This window comes from Anopheles maculipalpis, chromosome 2RL, assembly GCF_943734695.1.
Source record: "Anopheles maculipalpis chromosome 2RL, idAnoMacuDA_375_x, whole genome shotgun sequence".
Taxonomy (NCBI): domain Eukaryota; kingdom Metazoa; phylum Arthropoda; class Insecta; order Diptera; family Culicidae; genus Anopheles; species Anopheles maculipalpis.
The window spans coordinates 72,493,075-72,508,303 of NC_064871.1; the positions used below are offsets into that span (position 1 = coordinate 72,493,075).

At 42.7% G+C, this 15,229-nt stretch overlaps 3 protein-coding genes across 3 annotated transcripts in view; 2 read left to right on the forward strand and 1 right to left on the reverse strand.

Annotated features, from left to right (window-relative positions):
- LOC126556345 (signal peptidase complex subunit 3) overlaps positions 1-15,229 on the forward strand; it is a 586,951-nt gene that overhangs the window by 412,087 nt on the left and 159,635 nt on the right. The window lies entirely within an intron of this gene.
- The window catches only part of LOC126556137 (GDP-fucose protein O-fucosyltransferase 1), a 452,711-nt gene that overhangs the window by 27,767 nt on the left and 409,715 nt on the right, over positions 1-15,229 (reverse strand). The window lies entirely within an intron of this gene.
- The window catches only part of LOC126556126 (failed axon connections), a 48,335-nt gene continuing 38,283 nt past the window's right edge, over positions 5,178-15,229 (forward strand). Inside the window, exon 1 of the mRNA XM_050211345.1 lies at positions 5,178-5,597. Coding sequence (XP_050067302.1) covers positions 5,178-5,597 — 420 coding nt within the window. The remainder of the gene's footprint in view (positions 5,598-15,229) is intronic.

The window sequence follows — 15,229 nt, forward strand, 5'->3', positions numbered from 1 at the left end:
TTGTTTTGTGTGTGATCTGTTCCAGCAGCGTTGCGTTGAACGCCATTTAGGAATTGTTTACAAATTATGCAGCTCAAAATACACGCTTTAACTATTGTGTAACATTTTCGATTTCATAGGTGGGTTTATGTTATTTAAGTTTAGCATATAAGTGTTTAGCCCTATAAGTTATGCTTTAGCACAATGGACATACACACAAAACAAGTATAAACACACACACACACACTACACACTCAAGCAAAACAGATGTGTATCAAACAGATGCATCGTAACTGAAAAAGGGCTGACGAGAGGCTGAACGTTACCTTTTCTTGAAAGCGGAAAGGACTCAAAGGACCTCAGCAAACCAAACAAATTATATTGATCGTAACGTGTGCGTGATAAGGAAAGATGCCTTCTGTCTAATGATGATTGGGAAAGTGAGCAATTACAAGCGAGAATATAAAGCATATGCAAAACCTGTTTAGTGATAGCATGCTCAAAGCACCTAACTTATGTGTGTATGTGTGTGTGGGAACCGAATAAATGTGAACCGTTGTGAGAAGACAGTTTACCCATGTGTTTATCGAAACGAAACGATACAAAAGCAATACAGAAAAACGTGCACCCCGGTTGTCCATACCAGGATATGATATTCGTTAACCCATGTGGCGGTTAACGCAAGGGAGGAAAAGTCAAAAAACGTACACAAACACACGATACAAATGAGAGATTAGCACTATTTTCATTAAATTATTAAACCACCTCATGCTAAGAGTAACGTATTATGGACCTAGGGACTGGTATGATGAACAATGCTAGCATAGAAACGAGATATGCGAGTTATTCGTTTTCGTATAAAGGCTACCAAGCAAAACAAGCAAAGCTAAACAGACAAGCTAAACTAAACCCGTTAACACGAAAAGACCAAACACTTGCAAGAATTAAAACAAAGAAAATGATATGATTAAAAGGGAGCTGCGTCAATGCACGTCAATAAATGAAAAACAACTTATTGTGCTTTTTTTGAAAGGATTTCGTAGGAAAAGCAAGTTATTTTATGTAATGTGATGACAGTAACAAGAGAGTTAATTTAAAAGACATTCGTTAAAATTGAAAAATCCGGACATCGAACATCTCACTAGACGATCGAATAACTCTAATGGGACGGAAGTAAAGAAGGAATGTCGGCCGTGGGATCCATTCCAGTCTCGATAACTGTGCCATCAAGATTCCTAATCAAACTGTCATCTTTTCTGCCGAAGCAATATTAGATGATTGCAACGACACTCCCACATTCAGCTCCTAGACACCATACCTGCGTCTCCTTCTATCGTTTTCTGCTGGATTCCTGGACATTCTGGACTGAACGGAAATGAGAAAGCTGACCGTCTGGCTAGCAGAATCCAGCAGAAGCACACAAAACCATTTCCCGCCGAGATGTCATCCGCTTTTCCTACACTGGAACACCACCTGGCACAACTTAGACTTCAGCAAAAAACTCCGCCCCATCAAGTACAATACCGCTTCATGGGTAGGTACCGAATCCAGCCACCTGACAATCTGCATCAGATACGCCTTATTAGATTTTTACGCAGCAGCTGTTTATATGGAGAAATTTAAGCAATAGTTTAAACTTGTAACAGCCATTTAGGATAGGATGGAAGACAATTGGACAATTGGATGGAGGATTTAAGATGGGAAGCCAAAATCAAATGGATAATTTCAATAGTTTTAAATAATACGTAAGTCACATCGGCAATAGTTTTGAATTAGCATAAACCACTTCTTGTTTACAGTAAAAAGGCAAATGTAGTCTCAAAGACTTAAAGCCTCTTTAAGTAGAGGAAAAATATGAAGTAATGCCACTAGAATCTATAATCCACAACATAGACCCCAACAAAGTATGGGCAAGAATTAAATGTACAACTGAATTCTATAACGGCATCATCAAACGTAACGAAAAATGATCAGTGACTAATATGTGTGGAGCGATAAGGATTGACTCGATTAACATATATTAAGAACATCTAACCCCTCACCTCGATGACCCCCATGATACCGCATGTTCGTGGAAAACAAAAGGGGTGGTGTGGTATAGATGAAGAAAACATCCATTACTACAGTTAAACAATAACGTAATCATAAGCAACCACATTCCAGAGCTGCAGCAAACAATCGATTGTGCATTCATTGTGACTCATGCCCCGGCGGCGGTTGAGGTCAAGATTTTTGATGAAAATCTACGATGAACAAAGTGCGGGTATGTATGTTTCCGTAGCGTTTCTATGGCGGATGCCTCAGCATCTCGATTACAAAGTACAAACATACTTACACTGTTGTCGGTAACCAAAAGATGATTTTTTTTCAATTGTTTCAACTCGGTGTGCATTTGAAATATTTTGCATTCGTATCATTTGCTCTGGCACCTTAGTTCAACATCTTAATTCTGGTGCATTCCATCACGAATGCGAATACTTAATTCGATCATGATCGCGATCCTTATGGCGGTCTGCTATTTTTAGGTGATTGAACTGTTATTATTTGGACGTTGGTAATTTTGGAATGGATTAGTAAGTATTATTGGATTGGAGTTGGATAGTCAATCCTCACTACGAGGGAATGGGAATGATGGGATTTGAACCCCGGTTCTGCCGTGTGAACATTATTAGCGTAAATGTATTGCTGGGATGCGAAAAATACTACATCATCCTACCTCTTGGATAGGTAGTTGTACTATTACATTACTGAGGCAAGTGTAATGGCCTTCATTACATTATTATTACACATTTGCTCATATTAGAATATAAGACCTTTATGACATTATGACCAAAATGATATGAATATCTTCCATAGTGCGTTGGGCGTTATGGAAATATGATCCGTAAGCGTTGCTAGGCAACAGCATTGAAGCGTTACGCTCTTCACCAACCCCTTCAAATGAAGCGTTTTGTACACCAACACTATCAAACCGCGTACCAGTGCACTCACTCGTAGCTCACGATTATGTGAAACAGTGGGTAAATAAGTAGGACAAAATTATTTTAAACATACAATCTGTAACGACATGGCAAATTAGTTACATATATAATTGAAGAAGAGGAAATGCATGGTAAAGCGAGCATATCAGCCTAAAATTCTCAATTCTATCGCCATCGCGACTTTGAATGCATCTAAGCATTGCAGTTAAGAAATTGCTTTGTTTGGTTAAAAAAATAGAAGAAAACAGGATTTAACAGTTTTTTTTATATATTTTCCTTATAATAAATAAAAATAAAATGATTTCCCAAAAAAGGTAGTCCAAAATGCAACTAGAAACTGTGACGACCTTTTTTTGATTTAAAAACCATTTAATTCTTAAAATTTTAATGTATAAACTAAAAAGAATTCAAAACCATTCCCCTCATTTTATGCACAGCTGCTGCATATGTGTGTGCGTGCGACATGTATGGCAAACTTACGGTGAGTGGTGGTACGAGCGCTCGCTTCGCCTCGTTATTATCCACTCACCGCGAGTGACTCACTTTCATTCAAAACCCTCACACTGTAGCCCGCCCGTACGCGTGTTGAGTGGTTCAATTTCAGAAAAAAGCTTGAGACAGCAGCAGCAGCAGCCAGCAGCGTTGGTCCGCACAGGAAGGCTTGTATCAAACTCCCACATTAGCAGCGGCAGCATCAGCAGAAGCAGTAGTTTTTCCTCCGTGTGGTTAGTGGTGATATTCATAATCGTTTCGAACCGTGAGCCGAGCAAGTTGTGGTGGTGTGTTTTATTGGGGGAAAAAAAGAACATTTTTTGTTGTAGCGCTCTGGATAAAAGAAAGGCAAAAAGCAAGTGACGCGCTGGGGAGTTTTTTTTATCTGAAAAGGGAACGCCTTCAGGAAGCTCGTGTTTGATACAGCACAGCAGGGCTTGGCTTTTCTTGAACCACTGGTGTGTGTTGTGTGTATGTTGGAGTTGAAGAACTGCGTCCGAAGGGAAAAACGCCAGAAATTTACCGATCAAACTATAGTATGGCCAAGCGGAATATGATCATTGCTGGATGGTTGCTGCAGATAGTACAATAGCGAGGAAGTAACAGTTGCGGAAAATGGTCACTTGTGATGTGTGTGCGCAGACTGTACCTGTGGGTCTGGGTTTGCTGAATCGCGCGTGGTGTGGTGGTGATGGTACTTTGGCATTGTGTTTTAACAGCGGAGGCCAGAGGCCAGTGACGACGAACAACGGTGTGCTCTTCTTGGGTTTCTTGCTTAACCACCTCTGACTGTGCCTGAGTTGGGTGAACGGTGATGCTGCGCTGGTTTAGATGCAAGCAAGCAAGCAAAAAAGGCACGAAAAGATTAATTGACTAATTCCAGTCCCATCCCAAGTGCAAAGAAGAAGAAGCAACCGTTGAATACTGAAACTATGTGATATTTGAAGTGGAATCGAAGTAACCTAATAGCGTCTAGATTGTGGTTTTTTGGGTGGAAGCACCCTCTTGTTCGTGAAAAGAGTGCGTTTTAATACAGAAGAAAGAAACCATGAAAAAACTGAAAAACTCAATTTTCAAGTAACTTTTTTTTTAACTGGGCGTTGGGAAAAAGCAACGAACGGCGGGCGCGCGCGTTTTCAATCTTTGTTTCGCGAATTAGCTCCACGACGGTGACGCTCTTCTCTTTCGTAGGAGTAATTGGACACATCGTTGGATTGGGTTTGGCCCACTCTCGCTCGCTCGCTCTCTCTCTTTCTCTCTCGCTCACTCATATAGGAAGCAAGCTGTGATTGGAATTCCTTTTAAAATAATTTTGAAGATTTATCCTTTAAAAATTGTGTCCACAATCCTTGTCCACTGTGCCGTCCCTTTCAACGACCGTTCTCTATGTGTGTGTGTGTGTGTGTTTTTTTTATCAATGAATTCTTCTCTTTTCCTTGCAGAAAATCTTCGTGAAAAAGATCAGAAAAGTTTCTTAACACTCCCCCCTCCGTGTGTGTGCGTGCATTTGTGAGTGTGTGTGTGTGTGCATGTATGTGCTGTATCAGTGCGTGTTTCGAGTGAAGAAAAGTGCCAAGTGACTGTCCGTCGTAGCGACCGTTTGTAGTTAGCAAGAAAGCAGCGATCGTAGTGTGCGCCTTTCTTTTTTCGGTGTCCAACCAACCAACCGACACAGGCGAGCTAGAAAGCCAAAAACCCACCGAACGTACCAAGGAACTCATAATAATGGCCACCGAAACGGAAAACAAGCCCGTCGTTGCCGGCGAGGAGGAGAAGAAGGTAGAACAGGCGGCAGTTGCTGCAACCGTCACCGAGGCAGCACCGGCTGCCGGAGATAAGGCGGCGGCCGGTGGTGGTGAAGCAGCGGCCGGCGGTGACGCGGCCGATAAGAAGACGGAGGAGAAACCCGCCACCGGTGAGAGTGCACCGGGCGGCGATGGTGGCGATGGGGCGACCAGTTCCGATGCGACCGCAGCAGCCCCGGCCAAGAAGGAGAAGGAGGTGAAGCCAACCGTGCACAAGGTGAACTTCGAGAAGGATGTGGTGTATCTGTACCAGTTCACCCGCACACCGATGCTACCGTCGATTTCGCCGTTCTGCCTGAAGGTGGAGACCTGGTTGCGTCTGGCAGGATTGAAGTATGAGGTAAGTGCCCCAACCATCCGTTTGCCGCCATTTGTGAAAACTAATCCCTTCGACACAGTCTCCCCGAGGGTACAAGGGAGCAATGGATAAGAGACAAGAGGGATCAGAGTATGTTTGTGTGTGTGTCCAGTCAATCAAATCATTGGACGCGCGCGGCCACTGTGCCGAGGGTAGGCGTCGCGATGCAGTTGCGTGTGTGCGGGGGGAGTTTGGGTGTTGTCTGGAAAAGTGCACGGTACAGAAGAGAGTGCAGGCGATGTATGTGTGTGTATGATGTGTGGGATCCGGATGAAACTAGCGAAAGAGAGAGAACAGCAAGTTGATGATGAGAGTGCAAAAAAAATGGCAGCATCATCAGAGTCATTCCCCACAGCATCCATCTTTGGAGCCGTTTTTAGCTGAGTGTAGCATAAATTCTATCCTTCTATTGCATATAGACGTGCTATTGCTCTGTATCACTCTAGCGAAGCGCATTAAAATCACCAACGCTTTCCTCTAAATGTCCTGCGACGTTCTTGCTTCAGCGTTTTTCGGTATCGAGATGGCACAGTTTTTCGTATCGCATTGTACAGTATGTACAGTACGCACGCTCTTCGGTTGCTGTATGACAGTATGTGAGTGCCTGAGCGAGCTTATGTATGTTTGTGTGTGTGTGTGAGAGAGAGAGAGATAGGGAGAGTCGTTGTCGTGCGAACCCAAAAAACCGGGCCCTGGATCCTTCTTCCTTGCGTTTCTACTATCCTACTGCTTGTATAGAGGCCCTTTTCCATTGTACTGTGTATGCGCTTGTATATGTGTGTGTGTGGATGTGCAACGCACTCGAAACGACGCGCTCCTTAGCAATGAAAGATGTGTAAGAGAGCAATTGGAATGTCGGAGCGAGTTGACGCGCCCGCTTGGTGTGTATGATTGTATGCGTGAGAGAGTGATTTTGTCCCGGCAGGAATGTGAAAATGTTTGTAGCGCGTGTGTTGGTGTTAAACCCCCCCCCCCCACTACCGGTAGCATAAAATCACCCTGCTCGAATTGTTCTTTGTCGTGCGCGCATCAAAAGGGACCCGCACACACATACACACACACACACGCAGACAAAGCCAACATCTCTCGTCGATGCTCGATATCTGGTGGCTCTTTTTAAAAGTGCGAGAAACGCGAATTCCACATTTTTATGCTTTGGCCGAATGTGTGTATTGGACCGGAATCGACGTTAGATAAGCGGAGAATGTGTGTTGTGCTTTTTTAAATGGATCCCCCCCACCGGTTGGTGTGTGTCATCCCATTCTATTCTATGTTTATGCCTTTTTCCACTCCCTTTTTCACGTGCTTTTGTGCGTTTTTTGCCACATCTGGTGGGCAGCTTTTGTGTGCTGGGCACAGGCTGAAATTTCCTGACCTGCAGCACCAGAGAGTCCGATAAGTGAGGGCTGATCCATTTTTAGGCCATTATAGTGCGGGCAAATTCGTCTGATTGTGTGTTTGTTCTTTATGGAACTATAATTTAATACTCACATTTAATAATGTGAAATCAGTCATTGGTTATAATTAAAAACAAAAAAAACAGTGATCACCAATAATATAAGATTACCTACTGTCACACATCAGGCGAACATGGGAACGAATCTACTTAATTTGAGTTTGTATAATTTCGTTCTACATTTTTCAAACACGTTCTTGTCATTGGATGAATCATGATTAAAAAAAGAAGAAAAATCATCTTTTTTCCATCATGAATCATAAAGATCATGAAAAAAAGATAAAAAAAGATGCTATAAATAGTTCTGCTGGTGATTGCTGATGATCATTCTACACAAAATTTGGTAAAGTTATACCAAGTAGAAGTATCGAAATCAGCTTTTTGAAAAACGGACATAAAAATGGTATTATATAGAGGCCTTGCATAGGCTCCCTGCAACCTGGGTAGTGTGAGATTCCTACTCACTTGAAAGCTCCTCGTGCCCTCGACCCTCCAAGTCCTGGTTCAGCGAGTTACCTTTTATATTCAGGACATTGCATCAAGTATCTCGACAACAGCCATTTTCGGCCGCGTAAGCTGTATGACGGGACTCTCGACGATATAGTCGATCTTCCACTATGCACTGCTGTTGCAATTTAATGACATCATGCTATCATTACTGCCGTCCAGTTTCTGGGACTAGAACACATGAAGCTGCTAAGATTAGCCAACCGTAGTGCTGTTCCCGCAGTCTTATGTACATTGCGATCACTGTATCATCATTCCCAGCACGATAAATCCTACTGGAAAAGAATCCTAATTGGGAATATCTAGCGAAATTATATTTGAAAATTAAGACCACTCAATCACGCTGCCCATCGGAATCGCAAGAAGAAATAATGTTTCCGTTTGTTTGCTGCTTTCACGTCTCCTTAAACGTAAATGATTCACCTATTTTCGCGATTTCATGGCACGTGCTAGACAGCTAGCTGATCAAAAACGTCGATCGGGCAGCATCATCTCCATCAACCACTTCTCGATCTGAATCTGAGATGTTTGCTCACTGCTCGAAGTGAGATCAATCAACGCATCATATGCGTTCAGTTTCACCCGCATTTTTTCCGTTGTTTTCGCTTCTTGCTTTTTGTTTGTTTCTTCTCCCTTTTGTGCTGTTGAATGTGTAGATTTTTCTCGGGCTACGCTTTTAAACGGTCCACGGCGGCATTCCTTTTTTATCAGAGCGTGAAAAAGGGAAAGCTTTCCACAAAATATCAGAAACACACACGCACACACAGCTGTTTCTTCTGGGCAGATATTGGAATCGGTGGCTATGATTTTGGAGCTCCGCTCCGAACGCTCCACAATATTGTTTTGAAGGCAGTTTTCTTCATCTTGCTGTTGCGGCCGAAGCCCATTAGCCGTAGAAAACAACAATTGACGATGGAGTTTGGGTTGAGAAGACGGTCCGGAATGTCTCGACGGAATGGATAAGCTTTTCCTAGCGGTTTGTGTGTTTGTGTGTCTGATTTTCTTCTCCTCGCAATGGCTTTCCGTCTCGACTTTCGCCGATATTTCTTTACATTGTTTCTTGGAGATGGTGTGCATGGCGGCAGTGCTAAAGAGACGTCGCTCCTGCGCTTTCTGATGCCCGCGAAGACACAAAGAAAGAAGCAAACTCCATAAACCGGTAGAATATTTCGGTAACGACCTTGAGAAGGTAACGCTGGGTGTTCTGTGTTCAAAACCACCTATATCTTGAGGTTGACCCTGTCGAGGGCTGCCGAACAGGTGAGGACAGGTTAGATGAGAAGTCTCGAATTTTTATTGTTCCCAAACACACACACACACACGAGCGCGTGTACTGCTCTGGTGACGTTTGAGACGGCGACGGCCTTTTAAATGCGTCCGCCCATCGTCATCTTACGTTGCGTGTACCTCATCCCCAGCCTATCCAACAGGCGGTGACTTCGCCGACGACCTCGGCAGCCATCTTCGTTCGTTAGCTGGGGCATTATTTACATTACGCACCACACTTCACTTCTGGGTCTGGATGCGAAATTCTTTCATGCGCATCTTTTTCTTTCCTGTCTAGCGTGGAAGCGTGGAATATAATAGGCCGGGCAAACGGGCATGCGAAGACGAGGGTAAGGACACATTTAGCAAAAACCCTAAACACTAGGGCACCGGTTTTATTCGATGGCTGGTTTTATGCTTGCCCATACACGAGCTAAGAACGCCAGCAGGTAGCAGAAGGAACAAGTTTTGTGAATATCATTTTTGGCTGTGTTTCTCTGGGACAGAAGGTTCGTTTTGAAGGGGTAAGAAATCAGGTTTAGCGCATACAGAGACCGATAATAAAGGAATGTTTATTCTGGAGCAATCTTTAACGTTTGTCCGATGTACCTGATGATATGTTTTTACTACTGGATTGCAATCCGCAATTGCACCTGCATTTTAATGTTTTGTTGATGAGTACCTTTGGTACTTTGGGTTCCTCGCGAAAAAGGGCAACTTAAGAATTGTACAGGTTGCAATAAACCATCAGCACATTTTTGCCATAATTTCTGAATATCAGCTTCTGTCTAATCAGAGTCCGGATAGTAAAAACACCACTGAAGACTCCATTCTACCCCTTCGGACCTTAAGCAGAGGGAATGATTTTTAAATATTCAGATGAGATGTACTTCATACATGTGCTTGAGCAACTAGTTGTCCACGCAGATCGTATATGGTTACCTAAAATTAAAGGTTATTATTTCATGAAGTCTTCCATCTTTTCCTCCTTCTTGGCTTAACGATCTAAGAGGTCAGGCCGATCGAATGTCTTACTAGACGTGTTGATACCACCGTATCAGCCGTGTGAAGACTGATGTCACTGTCGCCTCTACTCCTCTAGCCCATGATTCACTATTTCATAGCGTAGAACAGTTATTTTTTCTTGCCAATCAAATACATTTTGATGCATGCTCGTAGGCTGTTAGACTCATTTCGCGTATCTTGAAATACTCCAACTAACTGTAAAAATTTCGTATATAGAACGAACTAGAGTGGGAAATGTCGCTTGTTGGTTTGACATTAATTTTCGAAGAATCCTGTAAAGTTGTCCCAGGATCCCTATTTATTCAAATGTTCTATTGAACGTCCCAAAACAGTTCCCCAATATAAATCACCTGTAGACGAACAGTGTGAACACTCGGTTGAACCAATGCTTCGAGTGGTTGGGTTTATAATAATAATGTCTTGCACCCTTGGCACCAACTCTTTGCCGCAAGACCAAATATCCAAATTGGTGGTTATAGTTATTATCGATTCAACAAACCACCACCACTTCAAAGATAGGAAACCTTCACCATCGGAATGGTGTAGCGGCTGAAGAGCCTCAACGCACGGCAAGAATTATGGCGCAAAAGTATTTTGGGGGTTTAGCAGATAAGACAAAGGAAATATCAATAACGGCAAACCCTTGCTGTGTTTTCGATAGCTGAAAAATGATACTAGTGTGAAGGAAATGGAGATAATTTAGTATAATTTTTCAACTTGAGGAACTGTACAGGAGTGTCAATTTATTGGGTGCTAACCGTAAAAGAGATATGGAATCTTAATTGCTTTTATTGGACACCGTTTGCGGGTACAGTTGTTGACCTATATTGTATACTCACCTTCTCACTTTCGTCAGGCAGGTTTGCCTTATATGGGCAGTCTGCCATTTTAAATGGGTTCGTCCGTTTTACGTGGGATTTACGAAATATATTCACATACACAGTACAACAGTTCTGAACATATTTATAAAACTCATTTTCTTCGACCCACGATATGGTTACGTGTCGAATGAATCGATGGAAATAAATCTTCGCAATTTTGATGCTTTCGCTTAAAGCGTTGCGATGACGAAACAGTGCTCTTCAGCAAACTTGTTTAAAACGGAGTGACGGTACAACGAATGTATTGTTCCTGCTTTTCCTTGTCCGGTACAATGTTTATTACATTAATAGCTCGATAAAGTAGACAATTTGTATGATCACATACTTTTTTTTTTCTCACCAAAACCCCGTTTCGATAATGAAACGTTACAAGAAAGGCAACTTGACACGAACGGGCAATAAACAGACAATAAACGGAGCGATTTGATAAGACCTCACTTTCCCGAAATTAAGTGCCACAAGTGTCAAACCGATCACTTCCCTTGGTAGTTTTTCTTCTACCACTACTTAGCAGAACATGTCTTTCTTGCTCTCGAAAATGGCGTCTCACGCCGGCAAAATAGTAAAGTCATAAAGAGAAATGCACGGCACACGGGGTGCGGTGTCTGCGTGAAAAGGGCGTTATCCAGATGCTTGGCCGAAGCGTGCCTATACGGGGCGATAGGATAGTGAAAAGAGAACCGTTCGATAAGAAGGAAGCACAAAAAAAAGCTGTTCTGGTCCGCTCGGTGTTGTAAGAGGGAAAACGGGGGCGCAGCAGTGCTGCTTCGGGTGAAAGTATGTTTTTCCGCGTTATCTTCATCGGATGTCTTCACTACAGAAGGCGCGAAGCGTGTGGAAACGTGTGTGGGTGTGGCAGTATTCTTGGCTGCATGCTGATGGACGCGTTTGAAAAGGGTTTTTGAAGTGAGAAATTAAAGCCCCGGGACCGTTTACCGTTAGTTCCCGAAAGGCAGACCGATAAGCACGACCGAGCAGGGTGTGAAAGGTTAAACAAGTGCTTTAAATTTGTTGTTTGCTAGCGTTTGGTCGATTTATTTACTTTAGTAATGTTTGTTTTGTGTGATAAGAATTTTATGTTGTTGGTTGATTAAATATTCTCATTATTCTCACACACAAACACAGAATGATAACACTGATTTCAAAATATGAACAAAAAGGTCGCGACTCATGTATGGAAAATATTTAAAAATAAATAAATAAATAAACACATGTCACCAAGGCTCTGTTACGATTCATAAAGTCTTTATATTTGAATTCTATTAGTGGGGTTGTGAGGTAAGCATGGATGGTGCAGACGACAGCGGCACCGGCCTTCGGTTCGTGTGAGATTTGAACCCCCGGAGTCTTGCCGTGTGAAGGCCGGTGCCGCTGTCATCTGTACCATCCATGCTTATGTTATAACCTCACTAATAGAATTCAAATATAAAGACTTTATCAATCTGACTTGACTTATCCAACTACGTAGTATCCGCAAATATAGTTCGTAAACCATTAGATGACTGGTGATGAGGTCTTTAAGCCAAAACAAAGCTAAAAATGCCTTAAGAATGTGTATAGTTTCTTCGCTGGTACTAAACTTCTATGTACAATAGAGACACTGGTTGAATCATTAGATTTTATTCGAGATAAAATTCTCTATACGATAATCTAAAAGGTGCTATGGAATTACTCTCAGAGAGAGTCAACATTTGCTAACGATCATGTTTACAATCCCATTAGCTGCTTTACATGAGCTATAAAATTACTATTTCTCCTTACAGTTCAATAATTTTTACCTCTCTTTGTGATTCACTTCACATTGTTTAACGAAACAGTTGCAAAACTTACAAAAATACAAAATATCTAAAATAACACATGGTTTTGAGTGACCATTTTGTAGCTAAATCCTTCAAAAGAAAAGGACATTCAACATGACATGTCACGCGAGCGGCTTGGTGGTGTAGGCGACAGCGGCGACGGTCTTCAAATGGAAGGATCGGGGTTCAAATCCCAACCGGACAGAGTCCCCCCGTAGTGAGGATTTACTAACCTCACTTCGTGGTAATTCATTAGTCAAGTAATAATACGGCCAAGGCCATTCTTCCCCGTTCTTCCATGTAAATTTACATGAACTTGCATGTAAAATAACAAAAAAAATTTGTAACTTAAAAAAAAAGTGGCCTTTGAATTGAATTAGGCAAAGCTACATATCATTTCGTATGTTTCCATCTGGACATGGGGAATGTGTACTTAGCCAGAAATTTCATAAACCAAATACCGAAATGGGGGAATTAGCTTTGAAACGGGGACGGATTATGAGAAATATCCATGCAGCTGACACACCAACAGAGCAAGTAATATAATTCGTTTATCGCTGAGGACATTCCTCTCGGGTTAATAGACCAGATGGTTGGTGTTTCCTCTTTGGTTGAATAGGATGCGGGCGGTGGCGTTTAAGCATTTCTGCCTTTGAATGCTCTAGAGGCAATTGTAAATATTTACATTTAAATTGCTAACCGGTCATACTCGGATGGGTCTGCTCTGTTTGGTAAATTTTTCCACAGCATTATACTCTCACATTACAACCACGATGGCTTCGTGTGTGGGTTTCGTAAACTGAATGAATGCTTTGAAGATAGAATTACTGCTACACTTCCCCAATGTAATGATGTGTAATGATAAATTTTATTTTGAAACTAATTGGAAGCCTAATTCCATACTTAGCTAGGACACAATTAGGACACATTCTCTAGTTTTCATGCAAATTTATATGATTAACAGAAACTCCAACGGTAGAAAGTTTTACTCACTGATCGATATTTATTTCGGTGCCTCCAATAGCGCAGTCACATTTACTTTCGAGCTAATCATTGCTTCCTCTGTATCACGAGGGGCTGTTCTTTCGCCGCGAACCCTTATCATATGGCTCTCTCGGGTCAGACGACGGACCATTAAATTGTAAAATCCCGCGACATGACTGCTCTCTGTTCCGGTCCGTCGTTCCGGTGACTGCCCTCCGCGATCACGGTATCAGTCTCCCATACTTTGCAATGGCTGCTGGTGGCTAGCGAAAGTCGACAAATCAACTTCAAACCTTCGGCGCCCGCGAACATGGCAAAAGATGCGGGAAAGCGGCACAATAACAATAGGCCGCCAGCAATCAAACATTGGCCACCGTCATAAAAATAAGGCGCATAATTCTTCCAGCGGGGTCGGTTCAGCGGTGCAATAAAGAAAAAGTAGCTGTTGTGGTGGTTCGCAGCGAAACGCACGAGGAAACGGAAAAAAGGGTCTTTGACAACAGCCGTGATCAATCGGTGTCGAATGGGGAAGGGGGGGGGGGGGGGGAGGTGGGAGAGATGCATTGATGGAAAAGATACAGGAGGGAAGTGCAACGATTCGTTAAGCGATGGTCGATTAATTTAATTTTGTTTCCAATAAATCAATCAATTCGATTCCACCGGAATTGGCCTCCGGGATTGGCTTCCGAGACGATGGTGACTCCCCCCCATCCGAGGGTGAAATCTAGCAACACCCGTATAGGAAGTTTGTGAACCTTTGACACACGGTGTCTGCTCTTAGCTAAACTGCCTAATGAGAGAAAAAGTTCAAGAAAGGGCTTTTCTTTTCCCTGCTCTGTAGCGTGTCATTTGTGCGCGGTTGGAAGAAATTTTCGACATGATAGACTATCGGACATTTGAAAGATTTTCGATAACTTAGGTCCTCGCATACTTGTTTTCTTTATCGAGTGGAAGAAGAAGCAAAGGACCACAAAAAAAGGAAGGCTTCTCTGCTTTAACGCTACCGGATGCTGACTGGTGTGGCCTGTCGCACGGCAAGAGTGTCCAAACGGGTTTGATTTGACGTTGACATGTTTTCGGATCAATTATTCAATTGAATCAATTCTCCGCGGTTTCGCTAGCACCTTCGGTGCGGGACGAACAGCATCAGCTTACATCTCTGGGTGCGTTTGTACCCGAAATTCGGAGACTTTTGTAGATTATTCAGAGCAGTGCCTGGATTCCATCGTTCAAATTCAAAGTCAAAAGATAATTTTTGACTACCGATTGTGACGGAGTCGTGTTTTAGAGCACGATACATTCGTACTTCTGATTTCAAGAGAAGAGATGGAAACGTCTAAAAGGGGATAGATTTTGGGCCACTAAACAGTATTGTACTCAAACGAATCTGGCGTGGAATCTTTGAACAAGTTGTCAGAGCAAACTAGCCGTCCATGTCCTACAAGACGAAGCTGTCAATTGTGACAATCACTCAAAATGGGTAGCTAGTGGCGGTTGCGAAAAATATCGTTTTTGTTATTATTTTGGTTATTGATAGGCCCGGTGGTAGAACCGATACCGGTACTCAGTACTCACACGGCAGGACATGGGTTCGAATTCCATCCATTATCCATCTGCATGGTATGAGCAAGTCTTGTTAGCCATTCCATGGCCGGCGTGACCTAGTAGGTCGTAAAGCCAAGAAGGAGAAGGAAG